Here is a 20,109-nt window from a genome sequence, read left to right on the forward strand (position 1 = left end):
AATCGATTAGTGTTTTTTTAATTAAGTTCTACTTGTTTTCTTTGCATTCTAGTACTTGCGGCTTTGTTTCTCCTCTCTCAGGGCCTGGCACTAGGCATGGGCAGCAGGCGCGCAACACCCGTCGTGTGTGTCAGCCCGGGCTGACACAGCTTTGTGGGCTGGCGAGCTTCTAATTGCAGCCGCACCCGAGTACTTAACAGGTCTTTAAAAGACCATTTGCGTGTAAATGATGCTTTTGTTGTGTGCTCAACCCTTCTTACAGCCACTCTGTCTATGGTTAGAAGAATTAGCCCCCCCCCCCGAAATATTTTTTAGCCCCCCCCCCCCCCCCCCCCCCGAAATATTGCTCTAGTGTCCCGCCTGATGGGCAGTGCGGGCAGCTACCCAGGGCCCTGTCCTTTCTCTCACAACTAAAGGGCCATTGTTACGAGGACCAGGAAGCAGCAGTTGTACGCGCTGCGTGGCTCAAGGGAGAAGGCCCCCCTCCCCCCAGGGCCGCGGCGCCGCGCAGCCATGGGTTGATAGGGCTTCAGAAATCTAAATGCTGCATCTGCATGGTAAGAGTGATTAGATGGGTACTTGAAGTGCCCTTAGGTGTGAAGTGAGCCTTGCCCCTGCATGCATGTAAAGTAGGGTGTCCTGCAGGGCTCACAACAAAACAAAAGAATCATGTCCCATCACCTAGGATGGAGGAAAGGGAGACAGGCGTCATCAAAATGCAACAAATGTAAACTGTTATGTTTGCTTCTCTTTTTTAAAAGTCAAGATCCTTGTGCCCTTACTCATGTTTAACATACTACGGACTTTGTGCATTCGGTGACCATGCCATGATCACTACTTGGTTCACATAACACAGTCTTGCTTCTCGTTAAGCCCCCTTGGTTATTTATATTATATTTCTTTTGGAAACCGTTTTCTGCCGTTTACACAATTTCAACAGTGTTTTATCATAACGAGACTCAAACCTAGACCCCGAGTCCTAAATTCGGTGGCTCTAGCTGTAACGCAACATCCTCTTCCTAGCAATAAATTATCACATACAATTGCCATTGCGGTTCATCTTTAAAGCTAAGCTAACACATTTAAAGTGGAGCCACTGATTCAAATAAATACCCTCCATAGCTGGAAAATCCTTTCATTAAAAGTAATTTCAGCTACTTTAAGTGATCCCCGACTTGGAACTATATAGCCGGGGCCGCTGGAATTATGTGGCCATGGGGGTGTGTCAAATTTTGCGGCAGGGTTGAGTAAATTGTGCGAGGCACAATTTGTGACAGTATTACTTTGTTATTTTCTCATTTATAAACTTGTTAACACTGGTCATTGGTTGCACCTCATATAACACACACACATACCAATAGGCAATCTTTGAAGCTTTTCAAACTGCCTACCACTGTGTGGCAACAGGTGTCGCTGCGTTTTAGTAACTTTTGAACAGTTTGACCTAGAATTATTATTATTTTTTAAATCTGCAGATTGTGCATCAGACGATGGATTATGTGGCAAATGCGGCTAGTCTATAACTATGTGAAAATCACTGTGCCGCACATCGCAAAATTCTAGTGTTCCTGACTATAGAACATTGGCCTCTGCATGACTATAGAACATTGGCCTCTGCTTGGCCACGGGCCTGTTAAACCTACACCAATGCTCCATAAAACCTAAATGCTTCTGACCAATCAGTGGAGATTCCACTACCGTTGCCTGGTTAAATATTAAAATCTCAATCATTGTTAGACAGCCTTAAATGTTTGCATCTGGGTGATCAGTAATGCATACTAGAGTGCAGGATCCCCCTTTTGCACCCTTTTTCATTAGCTCAAGCTGCAATTTATGTAATGTAATGTAATGAACATTTCTAAAGTGCATGGCTACCTCTACGGAGTTGTACCTGCGCTGATAGCAGGCTCACGTGAAGGTCAGGCTGGCAGTTATGTCTGAGCAAAGAGACAGGTTTTTAGTGCTCTCCTAAACACTAATTCTGATTCCAGCCGACGAAGGTGAACTGGCAGAGGGTTCCAGAGTTTTGCTGTTTTTGCTGCAAAGGACCTGCCACCTTGCAGGGCTTTGCAGAAGCGTGTAACCCGCATAAGCAGCAAGACCTGGTCTTGATGATATAGATGCCACCTCTGCCTAAGGTACCTAGGGCCTAGATCTTTGGTAGCTCTAAAAGACAAGATCAATTACTTGAACTCTATCCTCCTGATTACCGGGAGCCAATGAAGGTGTCTCAAATGAGGGGAGATGTGGTGACGTGGGGGGATCCGCTTAATCAATCTTTCCACAGAATTCTGGATTATTTGTAGCCTGAAAATCAAGTATGCAGGTAACCCCAGATATAGGCTATTTGCATAGTCCATCTGCTGATTTCTTGCTGCATATCCATTTCACGATTAAATTAAAATATTATGTTCCTGTAATTTGGATATCAGGTCAGGAAAATGCAATCTGTACCGAAACCATTTCTCAAATGTTATTTGAATTGGTATGCTCTAAATTTTGTGGCCTTTGATTCATGAGATTGTGTGCGCCTTTTCAAATAACAGTGGCTTAATCAGAGGCCTCCTACTGTTAAAGCCCTTTTCACTCTTCTGCTACGGAGCCTGCTACTGTTCACGCCTCTGGACAGTCTTCTGTATCCCAGTTGTCTTCCGTTCTATAAACAGTAATATGAAATTCTGTCCAGGTGACATAGAACTACAACTCCCGGAACACAGTAAGATGTTAAACTAAAGTCTTAGACAGTTTGAGTCATCTGGTAAATTTATGCATACAGCTAATATATCTACTATGCACTTTGTGATAGGGCATCTGAGTATCTTGTGCACCCAATACCTCACACCAAGAGGTTGATCAAGTTATGGACACTGACTGAACCCAACGTCACACTAAATGCAAAGTCATACTTTGCCCTCTTTGTTAAGAAAATCCCTCTTGCCTCGCTTGATGAGCTGCTTAATGCCCCATTCATTTACTGTATTGAAGTTTAAGGAGTCAGCACTGTGAATCTGACTGTACTGAGAACACGGCAGATACCTTGGATTGGGCAAAAGGCCTTCCAAGGAAGCAGGGAAACGTGACATAAGTCTCGTAAACAGATACACAGTGGAGAGGTGTGGTGCAGCAGCCAGGGCATCTGACTTTGGAGCACAGGGTTTACGGTTCAAGCGACAGCTCAGCTCAGCACCATGTGACTCTGGGCAGTAGCTCACTTAATTTCCACAACGGCCCCCAGATTCTTGAGACCCATAAGGGTGAGTAGTTTGTGTTTTAAAAATAAGGATTTACATTTTATATGTAAATATGGCACTCAGTTGAAGGGACTGTGAGCACGGAATGTGGACTATTTGATATGGGTTCATTTGAGTTTACTTTTCTATTATTCTCGCAAAGAAATACAAGAAAAAAGTGCTATAGAGGGAGAAGGAGGCAGTGGGATTGGGATTGGGAGGAAGGAAGAAATAGTACCTCATCACATCGGAGCAGCAGATGGGCACTGATTATGTTGAATCAATCTGTGCTTGGTCCGTGCTGCACAGCAAGCGTCGGGAGTGACGTTTTGGCTATACTAGCTAATTACGTACGCTGCAAAGCAGAGTGACGCTGAAGCACACAACTAGTAAATAAAGGGAGGGGTCCAAATCATTTTGGTAAACAATAGCGTCTCGTAAGCTAGAGGCATGTGCTAGTGCATGCACTCTCAGGCTCAACCGTAAAACAGCACATTTCTTGAACACATAGTACATGGGATTATATCACTGCATTGAGATGTATTTAGTAAATGTGAGAGTTTTTAAACATGAACTGCAAAAGATTGCTGCCTCTGCCCTCATTATAATGGTATTAGTGAACTAAGAGCAGGGCAGCACATTTTGTGATGGTATTACCTCATTATTTTGTAATTCACCCAAATACATCAATAAGCGACAGAAAGATGACCAGTTAACCTTTGTGAAGGGCTTTCCATTGTTCAGCAACAAGTGTGGGCTACATTCTTATTAAACATGCAGCAAAATTATAGTCTAGTGCATCAAACTCAGGAGGTGTTGTACAGCACACACCCTGACTGCACCTATTTCAATGTGCTCTGGTGTGAAATGATTAACAAAATGGAGGTTGGTGAAATAAAAATGTACCTAGGTTCACACATTTAGGTGAAGCAGGGAAGTCAGGAGTGATTCTGGATTTTCTAGTTTCTCACTGTGCAATTTGGCATCTACATTGGTATCTCTCTATGGCATTAAAGCTTAACGAGTCATCTTTAATTCTTGGAGGATAAAACTAGATAGAGTCTTGGTGACAAACAGGGCCCACATTGTATTTTTGGCAGTTTTACATAGCACAAAAGTTGGCCATGGACATAAGAGTGCTTCACAACAGACATAGACTACAGTCTTTTTCATCCAGCACAGAGATTTGCCTGGATTCCCAGGAGGCGAAGCCAAGACTGCATTTGCAAAGCGCAAGGCTGGGCGAAGCGCGCCCTTAGGACTCGGCCCCCGGGCCCCCGCCCCCAGTCACGTGCGTGAGCCTTGGCGGCCGGCTGGCCCAATGGGCGACCGGCCGCCAATCACTTCCGGGTCATGTCGGCGTGGTGACGTAGGTCCGGAGTGGCGGAGACCTTTGACCTATATAGGGTCAAGTCCGCGTGGCATCGGTCTCTTGTCCCTCTGCCACTCCGGTCTACAGAACTCGCGTCAGCGCTCCTGCTCCCCCCCCTCCTTTTCCTCCTCGAGAAGTCCGGTTTCGACTCCCACCCACCCGTCCCTATCCTTAGTGGTTTGAGAGGGGGAGTTGCGGTAAAGAGACCTGCGAACAGTGACATTCACTAACACAATGGATGGGAGTCCGCCTTGCGAACTCCCTAGGCCAGCACTGAGGGGGGAGACGGTAAGCTCTCCGCTGGGAAAAGGTGACCACCGGCTGGGGAGGCTAGGGCGACAGATTACGAGCCTCCTGGGTCCCTGGGTAGCCTCGTGGTCGGGGTGGGCCCTGCAAATGGCGGCCAAGGATCAGAGGGTGGGGCCCACCACTCTTGGGCGCAGGTGCGCGGCACCTTGCGCGGTAGGCTCAGTGGCGAGAGGCGAGCCAGAGGGGCCCCCTTGGTGCTGGGGTGATGATGATAACATGACAAAGTATGAAGTCATTATTAAAAGTGTTTTGTATGATTATTAATTATGCATGTTATTTGCTTTTGTCATGTTTATGGATGTTGTGATTAAACATGGCCTTTTTAAACCCACTCTAATCTCTTGGTGATTTAAATGTGGGCTTGGATAACTAGGGGGAGGCGGGGACCAGGCTGGGGGATCCGGGTCTTAAAGCCTGGCTCCCCTTGATGCAAGGTGAGCAGCTGTAGCTATGGGGCCACATCATCTTCTGGAAAAGCTCAGCTCATTTTGGGCTCAAGGTTTGCAGAGGATCTTGAGCGGAGCACAGCATGGCCTCTGGCTTGAGTTTTCAGTGACTTGCCTAATTATAATAGCATTTCAAAAGAGAGTAAAGTAAGAGGAGGGGCAGGACCTGCGCAAAAATGTAATAAAAGTTGGGTGAGACTAATTGCTGTGTATAGGCACTCAGTGTGCAGGTGTGGGTCAGCCATTGGTGCTTCTGCCTGCCAATATATCAGCCACCCCACCCGTTCATGACATTTGTGTCGTCTCCTTTTCTTATTTTTTGTTGGTATACTCAGGGCACAAGTCCTGAAAAAAGAAGTGGGGGGATGCTGTCACCGGAAGTGACGTCACAACAGGAAGTGACGTCACGAAAGGTGGCTTGCACCATCAGACTTATTGCCTCCCCTCGGTCACCCCTTAGATTCGATTGCATCAGAGAAGCCAGCACGTGAGCAGCGTTCTGAATGAGCTCTGATGTCGCCCCAGAGAGGCCAAAGAGTGAAGTCCAACTTTTGGGCAGGGGGACAGCGTCTACCCGGGTAAAAACCCGGTAAAATAAGTGGGGGACGCCCAGGGCCGGACTGGGAACCAAAACCGGCCCTGGCAAAGTGCTCGGCCGGCCCCCCGCCCCCCCCCCCCGGGGGGGGAGGGGGGCGAGCGCTTTGCCAGGGCCGCTTTTCAGCCGATTTTGTTACAGGGCCGATTTTGCAGCTATGCTGCAAAAACGGCTCTGCAACAAAAAAGGCCCCCAGGGCCCAAAACCGGCCCCCACCCTTGCGGCCGACCGGGGGATTGCCCGGTCCCCACAATGGCCAGTCCGGGCCTGGGGACGCCGTCCACCCGTGTGGTACCCCGACTCGAGCCCTGGGTATACTGCTGAAAAACCAAATGCATTACCATGGATCTCACTAGAATAAAGGCAGGGCGGGGGAGTTACTTGAAGTCCCGTTTTATAGTTCTGAGACAATCTGATATGGAATTTTAATCATGTTCTAATCTGGAAACAATTAGTGAACATTGTAGCAATCATGTCATTTTGGCGAGACCAAGGCTAGTTTTTTTCAGCCAATTTGATTAATGTAATGTATTTCCTTGTAATACAGCTTGTAAATATGTACACTTATGTGATTGTGATTATTATTTATATTTTCAGCCTTCGTATATATCATGTTTCAGGCTACAACTATGATGAAAATGGGGGTAAAAAGGAGCACCAAATTTGGTTCGGCCTATCTATGGCGCTAGCTGAGCAAAGGCCGGCCCTTTGTTTGGGCTGTACCTGTTGTTATTAACATTTCCTGTTTCGTCACATGAGCGCTGCACAGTTAGAGTGGAGCCTTTCTAGATCCAGCAGTTATAATATATTTAAGTTAAAGCTAACTGAAATGGCACTTATTCTATTGATATATCTTTCCTTTGCACGCAATGATATTGATGCTCATACGTGCACTGGTGAAAAGGTTACATTCACAGAGAGGCACACTGCGCACACAGTGAAATTAAAGGTTTACCCCTACGTTCACTGATATAGTGCTCCTGCGCGAAGTGAAGCAGACATTATACACCCAGTGAGGCTTCTAAACAACGTGGCTTCGAAGAATGGACCCTCCGTGCAGTAATATAGCCTGCTCGCTGCATATCGTCATGGCTATGTCCGAAGTCACATTAAAGAAAGCGTCCGTTCCATGCGGTGACTTTAAAGGCATGCAGGGAAGCTAAAGCACGCAGTGGCATACTAAAGCTCCCAGGTGCTTTGCACGCGGCGATGCTCCAGCACGCAGTGACATTTGAAGGGTTCCCTTCTGCAGGGGGTGTCACGAGCGCTGCGGTCCACTCTCAGGTTGCTGCGTACTCCTATGCTGCTGCTGCGGCGGCGGCGGCGGGCGCTCGCCGTAGCCGGTCTCGCGGTCAGACTCGCACTGCGCATGCTCCCCATGCTCCAGCGTCTGCTGTCAGGCTCGGGCAGAAGGAAGATGGCGGCGGCGCGGGTGCTGTGCGCGGACTCCAGAGTAACCCTGCTTCTGCTGGTGCTGGGGGCCACAAGCTCTCTTGCACATGGCGCCAACCCCCAGATCATAACCGCGACCCACCACCAGCTGCTGACGCGTCGGGAAGTTCCGCACCATCTGCGGAGCAGGCGGAACGCAGAACACGAACCCCTCCAGGTGTACGGACAGGTGAGGCAGGACGCTCGCAGGAGGGGGGAGACCGTGCTTTTCGTGGGAGGAAGGAGGCAGGGAGCAACCTTCGCTAAATGGACCACATGAGCTCTATGCCCCTTTATGCGCAGTTTGGCTGTCACGCGAGATTGCACACCTGTGCAGCGATAGCGCTCGTCCTTGTAAACAACCCTGTACATCCGGGCGAGGAATCATCCCGACTCCCACGCAGCATCTAGTTGCATTGAATCTCTCAAAAACTTCTGCCAGCAATCCTGGCTGTCACCATCGAATGTCCTCCTTAGCTTTAAACAGGAGTCACCCAGACACTTCCTCTGTATGTATCTGCAGCACTTGCTTGCTTTAAGTGTCTCTGCCGTCTTTCACCACACCTCTGCCCGCAACCACCATAGCTACCACTAACTCATAACTGCAAACATTCGCTCTGCCTCTGGCACAGAGACAAACCAAACCAGCTGCAGTCTTTGGGTTTAGCCTGCAGGACACCTTTTCGAGAAGGTTGTATAAACCATCTATTGCACCTATTGCTAACACTTAGACTTGCCTATAAATACCTTTCCCTACCCTTATAATCAACCTGGGCACTTCTCATCTACCTGCGTGAAACCTCTCAAAAGCCGTCTACTAGCACTGTCTACTTGTGCAAATCGTATCTACCCAGAGTAGAGAGCCTGGCCACTGGTGGTCATCAATGCACACACATATAGCACGCCTACCTTTGGCCGTCCAAGAACATGAAGTCCTTCAGCAACCTGCTGCTAGCACACCTTGCTGTGAACCTCCATCTGATAAATAAGTTCATCCATCTCTGATCATAACTATGCATGGTCACTAAATCTACCTGCATTAGATCTGTCTGCACGTTCCGCCAATATATCTACCTGCGAGTACCATAGATTCCTCCAGCAGAGTTGTTCCCTTCCTCTGCCTTAGGGTATGGAATCAAACTTGATGCCTCAAATCATCGTAACTGCATTACAGCTACTGCAAACAAGCCTCCTATAACAACCACAAGTCCGACCATCACCCCTATCAATAAACACCCCTCTCTGCCACTAGCAGACAAATGAATCTGTCCTCATTTTTATTGTATAAATATTTGTTATGAACTTTGTTTATGTACTCTACATATCAGTCTGTCCACATTTAATCAATATATGTGCCTGCCGCATTCCTAGCCGTGATGAGTGTCTATCTCCATCTTGCTGCAGCCACCTCCTGGCAAAATACCTATCTGTGATCATGATATCTTCTGCCAGCACTTCTGCAGTGCCAGTAAACATTATAACTGCCACAGCACTCCGAACTTTAAACACTGCCCTCTACCTCTGAGGTATTAATCCACCCGGCCACCTTTAATCAGCGTTTCTACTTGTCTTTAATTTAGCACCACCTGTTGCCAACAAACCTACCAATGACCGTTAAGTCTAACTTTACTAAATCAACCTTGGCATCAACAAGCCTACTACCACTTAATACTATAGATATTACCAGTACCGCTCCCTGTATTAAGTCCCTCTGTTTACAGCAACGAAATAAACATGACCACCTCTAATTACTATATCCTTAAAAGGCATGCCTACATGTGATAACCATAGCTAACATCTGACCACAGTAGTGACCTGCAATCAATTAATACTTGTAATCCAGTTCACATACGACCACAATATTTATTCTCCAATACCTCAGACAAGTTACTCCTGATCACTTACAATTGACAAGCTACCGTTCAATCCCACCTTCAACCAAACATCCTGTTAAATGACTCTCTGCAAATACTCCTCAGTAATTCCCAATTCGTTTATATACATCCAACGAAGAGCTACTACTTTTTGGGTTGTTTTCCAGCCAAACTACCTGTAACATTTCTGGCTAAACCCATCTCCCTCTAGCTCAGCTGCCTCAAACCTGCATGCCAATTTGCTAGATATCTATCCAGCTACCTGTACTCACTTCTTGACTCTATTCAACACCTCAGCCTGGCTAGCAAGTTCAACAAAACTACCCGTAATATCTATGCTGACCATTATTAATTCTACCTCTCACGCTACCTCCTTTTAAGATATTTGTATCCTTATCCACTGTCATACCAAGCTACTGGTAATCAAAATAGTTTGAATTGATGATCTGCTTAGCCAAAAAAAGGCTGCTTAATCTTTTATAATATTACTATGCGGATGCACAGTGACACTCCAGCATATTTGTATTCTTTCAAACCAGCCTTTCATGTGTTTTAACAGTTTAATGTCAGTGTCACATTCCATGTAATCAGTCTACTTTTCTACGTTTCTGTTTCCTCTGACCTGGAGAGGATCTCAATTTTTCATAAGTTGCTGTTTTGAATGTTTCAGGCAGTATCACTTAGATGCATTTATTGAGAAGTAAGGGCGTGTACAGAATGTTTTAAGAGCAGGTGTGGTTGTGCTTAGACGAGGCAGGATCAGTTTAGCAAAAATAGCTACAACTTTTAAACATTTCCTCCCGCTGCCGCCAACATAATCGCCTCCAACCTTTGACTAAACCGATACCACCTTTTGTCCAATCCAAGTTTTATAGTATTGGATTGCGTACATAACCATTTCATAGTGTTTTCTAGCTTCACCCTTTTACCGTTAAATATGACACCAAACAATTTAGGTACATGTAATTGCCCAGTAGTTTATGTTGGCTCTAATAAATCCCATTGCATTATGCCAGGCACCATTCACAAGTCCTACCTCAACAAACAGGCCAGGCACCATTAACAAGTCCTACCTGAACAATCTTCCTTTAACCGCTAAGCTCTCCGATAAACGTATTCATTTAGCCAATCTTGATGAGGGAGAACATTTTAAGCACTGGATCAGAGACTTTTCTGCCTCAGGGTCCTATTACTTCAGCTATGTCCAACAGTAGCTCATTCGTCTATCTACGTTAAGTGCACCACTCTTCAACAATAAGATTTCCAACAATAAAATGTATCTCCAGCCTACCACTGACAAATCTACTTTCCACCAGTTGCTCTTTGAATGACAAATCAGTCTACCTTCAGTCCATTACTATCTTTGTATATGAAAGCATCTTAGCCTCTTCAGATCAAGCTTTCATTCTGAGATTTTTCTTTCTCTCAACTACTTGACTGTTGCACCTTCTGCCAATATCTAAGCAATCTGTGTATTCCTACTTAACCTGCCTACCTGTGATCTGTCCATTGCATTTTTTTTCTCTTGAAAAAAATATGCACTTTAGTCTGTAGATGTAGATTGGGAAGTGAGGCTATACAAGCCTACTTTTAACTTCATAAGGGTGTAGCTAGGAATATATATCGAGATTATATATATATATATATATATATATATATATATATATACATACATACATACATACATACATACATACATACATACATACATACATACATACATACATACATACATACATACATATACACGGAAACTCCAAACACCACTTCCGAGTCAGACAGAAGTCAGATCGGCGAGGGAACAGAGGAGACGGACCACCAGGTGCGCTTCACAGGTTCTTTTATTGCAAAATAGTCGGTAGGCAAGAGGGCACTTATATATATATACACACATGTGCTCTTGTGAACAAGAGCACTTGATGCTCGAAACGCGTCAACTGGAAAGGTTGGATTAAATAAACACCTTCTTGCCTGAAGCCGCTGGATCCGCTTCTTCATATCGCCCGCGTGGAGGTTATGAGGAGTGCTGTATATATATATGTGTGTGTGTGTGTGTGTGTATGTATATATATATATATATATATGTATATATATATATATATATATATATATATATATATATATATTCACTGAAAAAACCTTAGGTTACAGCCACGTTATAGTTAGGAATTAGCATTTAAAAAACCTTTGAAATTCACTGAAAAAACCTTAGGTTTTACACACGTTATAGTTAGGAAGTAGCATTTACAAAACCTTTGAAATTCACTGAAAAAAACGTAGGTTTGACACATGTTATAGTTAGCTGGACATTTCACTCATATAAAACCATTGAAATTCCCCCGTTATAGTTAGTTCAGCTAACTATAACTCGCGCTCCCGCAATGCACTGCTGATGACGTCACATATTACATCACTCATGACATGGTCAGTGACATCACTCATGACATCACTGATGACATCTCAAATGACATCACTGATGACATCACGAATGACATCATCCTTGTGGAAGAGTGGCAGACTTTCTCTCACCCTAATATAACCTTTATTACACACATTCAAAAATAGAAAATAACATTTTCAATACAGTAGACATACCAATGCCACTTACAACACACACAGATATTTAGCGGAAAGGAGCAAACTCATGTTTAGGGTTTATTTACCATATAGGTATTGTAAAATTGTCCATTAGTAGTGGTATTAGGCTGTTACGCTTGAATATGTTTATTGTTTGGTTTTGATGTAAGTTAAACACGTGAGGGTGTGTTTTTAGGTCTCGGAACTGCGAACAGATTGCGAAGCAATCTGTCGTTCCGAGACTCTATTGTAATCATTCTCGGTTTCAAGGAGTCAAGGGAGACAGACAATTGAGGTGCACGCGCAACCTTGGAACTGGGATCAGGTCGCGCGCGCTTCCTGTCTCCCATGGCTCCTTGGAAGCAGACTCACACACACACACACACACACACACACACATACAGCCCCCCCCACGCGCATACACACATACAGCCCCCCCCCGCCGCCGCCGCGCATACACACACAGAACCCCCCCTTACACACACAAATCTCCTACCTCGTCTCGGCTTGTCATCGCGCTCCCTTGCCCCCGCTCCTCTGGTGCGCGCGCACCACTGGTTTCTATTCCCGCGTCGGCCGGTTTCGATTCCGTGCTCGTGCTTGTTTATTTACTTTTGCTGTAGGCGTCCACCGACGCTTCTGGTGAGGTAGGCTGCCATATTGGAAGGGGGTCTGCTATGATCACTGGCCTTAAGTCTACATCAGATACCTATATGTAGTATTTTTTGTCACTTTGATCGACAATCTCATATTCTGTTTAATTCCAAATACTTACTAAGAAATTGAAAGTAGTCAATCATAATGTTCTTGCTTGCATCACTTAAAAATAACACGAACATATATATTTTTTAATACGTTTCAGCATGGACAAAGAGTGAAATGTAATTTCTTGTACGCTTGATATATACGTGCTGCACTGTAGTGATAGCTTTCTTACTGTGCCGAATGTTCGGTCGCTGAATATGGGTGATAATCCCACTTGCAGCCGCCTACGCAACCCGGAAGCACAGCTAACTCCAGGTCTGGGAACTGCTTTACTACTCTGGTAATAAACTAGCTATTTTCTCGTGCACTGTCAGTCTGGAGCAAAGTGGTTCCTGGAAAGTGTTTTCGCACCTTCTGTCTCGCGCCATGCAGTTGGAAATGGGAACCACCTTAACGAAGGATAGTGCTGGAGCTCTATCCTGACAGCTGCCTCACCTCTTCATTCTGCTTCGCTCTCCTAGAGCTGCCTTTGTTTTTATGTTCCCACATTGAACTGTTTGTTTTCGGACAGCTAGCAGTCTCTCTGTCCATCGATTTGAAACCCTGGTAACGCTTTTGCTGTCCATTGTCCAGAAAGGGAGCCAGCTTTTTGTCAAGAATGTCCTGCACCGATGAATACAAAAACACAACGCGTTTAGAGTTTCTTGTATTGCTTCCTAGAATACCTAAGCACCACACGGCTAGTGACTGGAGAAACGAAGCATCCTGCATCTAATGTGCCACGAACATAGGAGGGCACTGCACGGGTGCTGTCTATTATTTTAATTTATCCAGTCTTCGGTGATCGTGTTTTTGATCACCGTTCCTAGAATATTGATTTGTCGAGCCATTGAAACAATTGCGAGTCCGCTAGCAGATGTCCAACAATGGACAAGAAATCCTTTGACGTGGTGCTGGATGAAGTGCGAAAGGTAAAATATAAAAGTTTGTTTTAAAAGTTTTTTTTGTTTCTAAACCGGAAGTTGGTGCATAGCTGGAAAGTTAACCCGGTCCATGCGCGAATAGCTAGCTGCTCCCGTGCCAGTTTTTTTCCTAGCATGCAGGGATGTCGTTCTGATTTTATAGTAGTGGGATAAACAGGAGACCAGTCCAAGAATGCAAAGAAAAAAACTGCTCTAGAGCAGTTACTCATGGACCTGAGAAACTTGGCTAGGCTGGTGGTGGGTAAATAAGGGCGAAAGAAATCTGATACACTGCATGGGTAAATATTGTAAATCCAACGCACAACTCTACTCATTAGAAGGTTTTCGATGTATCAATTTGATATTCCATTCTTCAAATGTCTTATGTTAACACACCCCATTTCTGCATCTTTCGTACACACTTGGCATGTATTTTATTTATTTATTTTTTTATTTTAAAAGATTTATATAGCGCTAGCTTGACCCGTATTTGTGAGTGCAGAGTAGTGAGTGGTGAGTGCAGAGTAGTGAGTGGTGAGTGCAGAGTAGTGAGTGCAGAGTAGTGAGTAGTGAGTGCAGAGTAGTGAGTAGTGAGTGCAGAGTAGTGAGTAGTGAGTGCAGAGTAGTGAGTAGTGAGTGCAGAGTAGTGAGTAGTGAGTGCAGAGTAGTGAGTGCAGAGTAGTGAGTGCAGAGTAGTGAGTGCAGAGTAGTGAGTGCAGAGTAGTGAGTGCAGAGTAGTGAGTGCAGAGTAGTGAGTGCAGAGTAGTGAGTGCAGAGTAGTGAGTGCAGAGTAGTGAGTGCAGAGTAGTGAGTGAGTGCAGAGTAGTGAGTGAGTGCAGAGTAGTGAGTGCGTGCAGAGTAGTGAGTGCGTGCAGAGTAGTGAGTGCGTGCAGAGTAGTGAGTGCGTGCAGAGTAGTGAGTGCGTGCAGAGTAGTGAGTGCGTGCAGAGTAGTGAGTGCGTGCAGAGTAGTGAGTGCGTGCAGAGTAGTGAGTGCGTGCAGAGTAGTGAGTGCGTGCAGAGTAGTGAGTGCGTGCAGAGTAGTGAGTGCGTGCAGAGTAGTGAGTGCGTGCAGAGTAGTGAGTGCGTGCAGAGTAGTGAGAGCAGTGAGAGCAGAGTAGTAAGAGCAGAGTAGTGAGAGCAGAGTAGTGAGAGCAGAGTAGTGAGAGCAGAGCAGTGAGTGCAGAGCAGTGAGTGCAGAGCAGTGAGTGCAGAGCAGTGAGTGCAGAGCAGTGAGTGCAGAGCAGTGAGTGCAGAGCAGTGAGTGCAGAGCAGTGAGTGCAGAGCAGTGAGTGCAGAGCAGTGAGTGCAGAGCAGTGAGTGCAGAGCAGTGAGTGCAGAGCAGTGAGTAGTGAGTGCAGAGCAGTGAGTAGTGAGTGCAGAGCAGTGAGTAGTGAGTGCAGAGTAGTGAGTAGTGAGTGCAGAGTAGTGAGTAGTGAGTGCCGAGTAGTGAGTAGTGAGTGCCGAGTAGTGAGTGCCGAGTAGTGAGTGTCGTGCAGAGAGTGCAGAGTGGCGAGTGCGAAGTGTGAGCAGTGTGTGAGCGTGCAGGGTGAGCAGTGTGTGAGCGTGCAGGGTGAGCAGTGTGTGAGCGTGCAGGGTGAGCAGTGTGTGAGCGTGCAGGGTGAGCAGTGTGTGAGCGTGCAGGGTGAGCAGTGTGTGAGTGTGCAGGGTGAGCAATTGCAATCCAAACCACATAATTCCATTACACACCACATGCAAACACTCCATAACACATGGCTAAAAGACATTGCCATTTCCAATGCCATTAGCTCTAACTCAAATATATCCGAGACCTATTGCATTTCCAATGCTTGTTTTTGTTGGGAACTATATTTGCTGGTCATTGTTCAGGAATCTATAATTAGAAGTCCATAAAGAGAGTGAGCTTTGGGTCAGCTTCCTTTTCATAGTTTGCCATTGCTCAGAAGTGCTGTCCATCAGCACCATAGTGTTTCGTTGGTATTAGGTTTTGGTGACAGGCCATCAAGTGGTTCTTTTGTAGACTGAAGATGCAACATGGCAGGTAACTTGTAATTTGGAACCGGTAATGTTATTTGCCATATTTAATTTACTGTCATGATGACATTTTAATTACTGACTTGCTGCTTTTTAGGTCTCGGAACTGCGAACAGATTGCGAAGCAATCTGTCGTTCCGAGACTCTATTGTAATCATTCTCGGTTTCAAGGAGTCAAGGGAGACAGACAATTGAGGTGCACGCGCAACCTTGGAACTGGGATCAGGTCGCGCGCGCTTCCTGTCTCCCATGGCTCCTTGGAAGCAGACTCACACACACACACACACACACACACACACATACAGCCCCCCCCCACGCGCATACACACATACAGCCCCCCCCCGCCGCCGCCCCGCATACACACACAGAACCCCCCCTTACACACACAAATCTCCTACCTCGTCTCGGCTTGTCATCGCGCTCCCTTGCCCCCGCTCCTCTGGTGCGCGCGCACCACTGGTTTCTATTCCCGCGTCGGCCGGTTTCGATTCCGTGCTCGTGCTTGTTTATTTACTTTTGCTGTAGGCGTCCACCGACGCTTCTGGTGAGGTAGGCTGCCATATTGGAAGGGGGTCTGCTATGATCACTGGCCTTAAGTCTACATCAGATACCTATATGTAGTATTTTTTGTCACTTTGATCGACAATCTCATATTCTGTTTAATTCCAAATACTTACTAAGAAATTGAAAGTAGTCAATCATAATGTTCTTGCTTGCATCACTTAAAAATAACACGAACATATATATTTTTTAATACGTTTCAGCATGGACAAAGAGTGAAATGTAATTTCTTGTACGCTTGATATATACGTGCTGCACTGTAGTGATAGCTTTCTTACTGTGCCGAATGTTCGGTCGCTGAATATGGGTGATAATCCCACTTGCAGCCGCCTACGCAACCCGGAAGCACAGCTAACTCCAGGTCTGGGAACTGCTTTACTACTCTGGTAATAAACTAGCTATTTTCTCGTGCACTGTCAGTCTGGAGCAAAGTGGTTCCTGGAAAGTGTTTTCGCACCTTCTGTCTCGCGCCATGCAGTTGGAAATGGGAACCACCTTAACGAAGGATAGTGCTGGAGCTCTATCCTGACAGCTGCCTCACCTCTTCATTCTGCTTCGCTCTCCTAGAGCTGCCTTTGTTTTTATGTTCCCACATTGAACTGTTTGTTTTCGGACAGCTAGCAGTCTCTCTGTCCATCGATTTGAAACCCTGGTAACGCTTTTGCTGTCCATTGTCCAGAAAGGGAGCCAGCTTTTTGTCAAGAATGTCCTGCACCGATGAATACAAAAACACAACGCGTTTAGAGTTTCTTGTATTGCTTCCTAGAATACCTAAGCACCACACGGCTAGTGACTGGAGAAACGAAGCATCCTGCATCTAATGTGCCACGAACATAGGAGGGCACTGCACGGGTGCTGTCTATTATTTTAATTTATCCAGTCTTCGGTGATCGTGTTTTTGATCACCGTTCCTAGAATATTGATTTGTCGAGCCATTGAAACAATTGCGAGTCCGCTAGCAGATGTCCAACAATGGACAAGAAATCCTTTGACGTGGTGCTGGATGAAGTGCGAAAGGTAAAATATAAAAGTTTGTTTTAAAAGTTTTTTTTGTTTCTAAACCGGAAGTTGGTGCATAGCTGGAAAGTTAACCCGGTCCATGCGCGAATAGCTAGCTGCTCCCGTGCCAGTTTTTTTCCTAGCATGCAGGGATGTCGTTCTGATTTTATAGTAGTGGGATAAACAGGAGACCAGTCCAAGAATGCAAAGAAAAAAACTGCTCTAGAGCAGTTACTCATGGACCTGAGAAACTTGGCTAGGCTGGTGGTGGGTAAATAAGGGCGAAAGAAATCTGATACACTGCATGGGTAAATATTGTAAATCCAACGCACAACTCTACTCATTAGAAGGTTTTCGATGTATCAATTTGATATTCCATTCTTCAAATGTCTTATGTTAACACACCCCATTTCTGCATCTTTCGTACACACTTGGCATGTATTTTATTTATTTATTTTTTTATTTTAAAAGATTTATATAGCGCTAGCTTGACCCGTATTTGTGAGTGCAGAGTAGTGAGTGGTGAGTGCAGAGTAGTGAGTGCAGAGTAGTGAGTAGTGAGTGCAGAGTAGTGAGTAGTGAGTGCAGAGTAGTGAGTAGTGAGTGCAGAGTAGTGAGTGCAGAGTAGTGAGTGCAGAGTAGTGAGTGCAGAGTAGTGAGTAGTGAGTGCAGAGTAGTGAGTGCCGAGTAGTGAGTGCCGAGTAGTGAGTGCCGAGTAGTGAGTGCCGAGTAGTGAGTGCCGAGTAGTGAGTGCCGAGTAGTGAGTGCCGAGTAGTGAGTGCCGTGCAGAGAGTGCAGAGTGGCGAGTGCGAAGTGTGAGCAGTGTGTGAGCGTGCAGGGTGAGCAGTGTGTGAGCGTGCAGGGTGAGCAGTGTGTGAGCGTGCAGGGTGAGCAGTGTGTGAGCGTGCAGGGTGAGCAGTGTGTGAGCGTGCAGGGTGAGCAGTGTGTGAGTGTGCAGGGTGAGCAATTGCAATCCAAACCACATAATTCCATTACACACCACATGCAAACACTCCATAACACATGGCTAAAAGACATTGCCATTTCCAATGCCATTAGCTCTAACTCAAATATATCCGAGACCTATTGCATTTCCAATGCTTGTTTTGTTTAGGGATGGCATGCTGTTAGGATGCATTAGCGTCTCATAAAGAAACAGTGCTTTTCCCTAATCACTCTTGAGCGTTCATAAACTCACTTTGCTATCATCAAAAATGTTGTTGGATGTACTTTTTTGTTTGTTCACAAAGTAAGAAGATGGTTGCAAATAGGATAAATGTATGTTGCAAAAAACATACTGGCCCTTTCATCAAAAGTAGACACTATGCTATATTTTGCTGTGTATGCATCGGAGGTTCACCGCTTACAAAGCAAGCTTCATCTTCTGGCTCATTTTCATTTAATTCTTCATTGAGAATACAGCACAATTCTGCTAAGATGTTACTTCATTATGGTAATGCCTTTTGGTCTGCTGGGAGAAGTGTAGGAAGCTGTCTCTGTATAAACTATACCAAAGTAAGGTATAGTGTGCACAGAATCCAGTGGGTCCCCAGAGGCTTTACAGAGGCTAAAGTAGATAATGCTATCTTTTGTGGTACTGTGGGCGAGCAGTTAGGCTTATCAGAGGAAAGTGCTAAGAATTTTTTGCACACAGGCAAGAAATGATTATACACACTCAGTGAATAAATCCGAGACCAGTGGTTTGTAAAAATATTACTTTTAGTATATTTATTTCATAGAACCAAAGATACAGTAAAATATATTTGGTAATTTCACTGTTTTTCAGTCTCAAAAGTGGACACTGCATTTTTCAGTCAATTAAATGTTATCCTATAGGAGGAAACCCAATCAGCAGTTTGCAGATAAGGAAACTATTTACAACATTAAGCTTTTGGGGGAAGAACCAGGACCTGGCAAGGTTCATGTAAGTAACCTCACTGCACCACCAGTGGCACGAGGAAGGCCGAGTGTAGAGGTCAAACTCTGGATCTGGTGCCAATGTTATCCAATAGAGAAAGGGGACAATCGAAGTGGTACTATATGCAGGTGAGTGGCACGATTTTGGAAGCCCAGTTTACGCGGTTATGGTAAGCACAGGGGACGGGGCACAAGGCAGAACCAATCTTTCACCTCCAGTGACACGGACGGCCGGGTGCTGGGTGCCAACACAGCGTTGGGCACCCAATGCAAATCAATGGGGAATTTTAAACTTGGAAAAAGGCTGCAGGCTAAGACCAGGAGGGTTGTCGAAAGAAAACAATAGCTGCACTGGAAAGTTGGGATGTGCTGGGAGCGTCAAGCCACCATCTTCAAATTTCCCCAAAGGGTCTCTGGGTGTAGGGTGGCCATTGGTGTCAGAAGTAAGCTTACAGTCACGGTCGGGGGTTCGTCGTGCAGAGGCTGCATGGAGTTCGGCAGTGGTCATCCCATATCTGATCATGCAGTTATCCCCTCACGTGGTATAGTGCACCCTTCCTCAGGGCGGTAAGACTTGCTGTAGGGATAACTTACCTATGCCTCTTGCAGTGCTGGTAGGCCTGGCACACAAGGATGTGTGCCAGGTCGACTCTTCACTTTTATCTGCACCAAATCATGCAGGCTGCAATGGCAGTTTGCCTGTGTTCGGTGAGGGGTCTCTTAGGGTGGCACAATATATGCTGCAGCCCTTAGAGACCCTCTCTGGCCGCAGTGCCATTGGTACCACTGGTACCTTTTACAAGGGACTTATATGTGAGCCAGAGGTGTGCCAATTTTGGAAACAATGGTACAGTTTTGGGAAAGAACACAGGCACTGGGAACCTGGTTAGCAGGAACCCAGTGCACACTCAGTCAAAGATGCAGCAGAATCAGGCAAAGTGTTTATTTGTACGGGGGGATACTGCAACAGAAACTCACTTTCCTACAAGAAGGACACCTAAGTCACCCAACCATTTTGAAAGATCGTCCCTAACAAAGTCAGGCCTGCTGGCTTTGAGCACAAACCATAAACAAACATTGGCAAAATCTATGAATTATTGCACTGTCGCGTTTTTGT

General features: G+C 45.6%; 1 protein-coding gene across 1 annotated transcript in view; it reads left to right on the forward strand.

Moving 5' to 3' along the window:
* The first annotated feature begins 7,225 nt into the window (after nt 1-7,225).
* The window catches only part of SORL1 (sortilin related receptor 1), an 852,839-nt gene continuing 839,955 nt past the window's right edge, over nt 7,226-20,109 (forward strand). Inside the window, exon 1 of the mRNA XM_078682321.1 lies at nt 7,226-7,573. Coding sequence (XP_078538447.1) covers nt 7,253-7,573 — 321 coding nt within the window. The 5' untranslated portion in view covers nt 7,226-7,252. The remainder of the gene's footprint in view (nt 7,574-20,109) is intronic.

This window comes from Lissotriton helveticus, chromosome 3_1, assembly GCF_964261635.1.
Source record: "Lissotriton helveticus chromosome 3_1, aLisHel1.1, whole genome shotgun sequence".
NCBI classification, from domain to species: domain Eukaryota; kingdom Metazoa; phylum Chordata; class Amphibia; order Caudata; family Salamandridae; genus Lissotriton; species Lissotriton helveticus.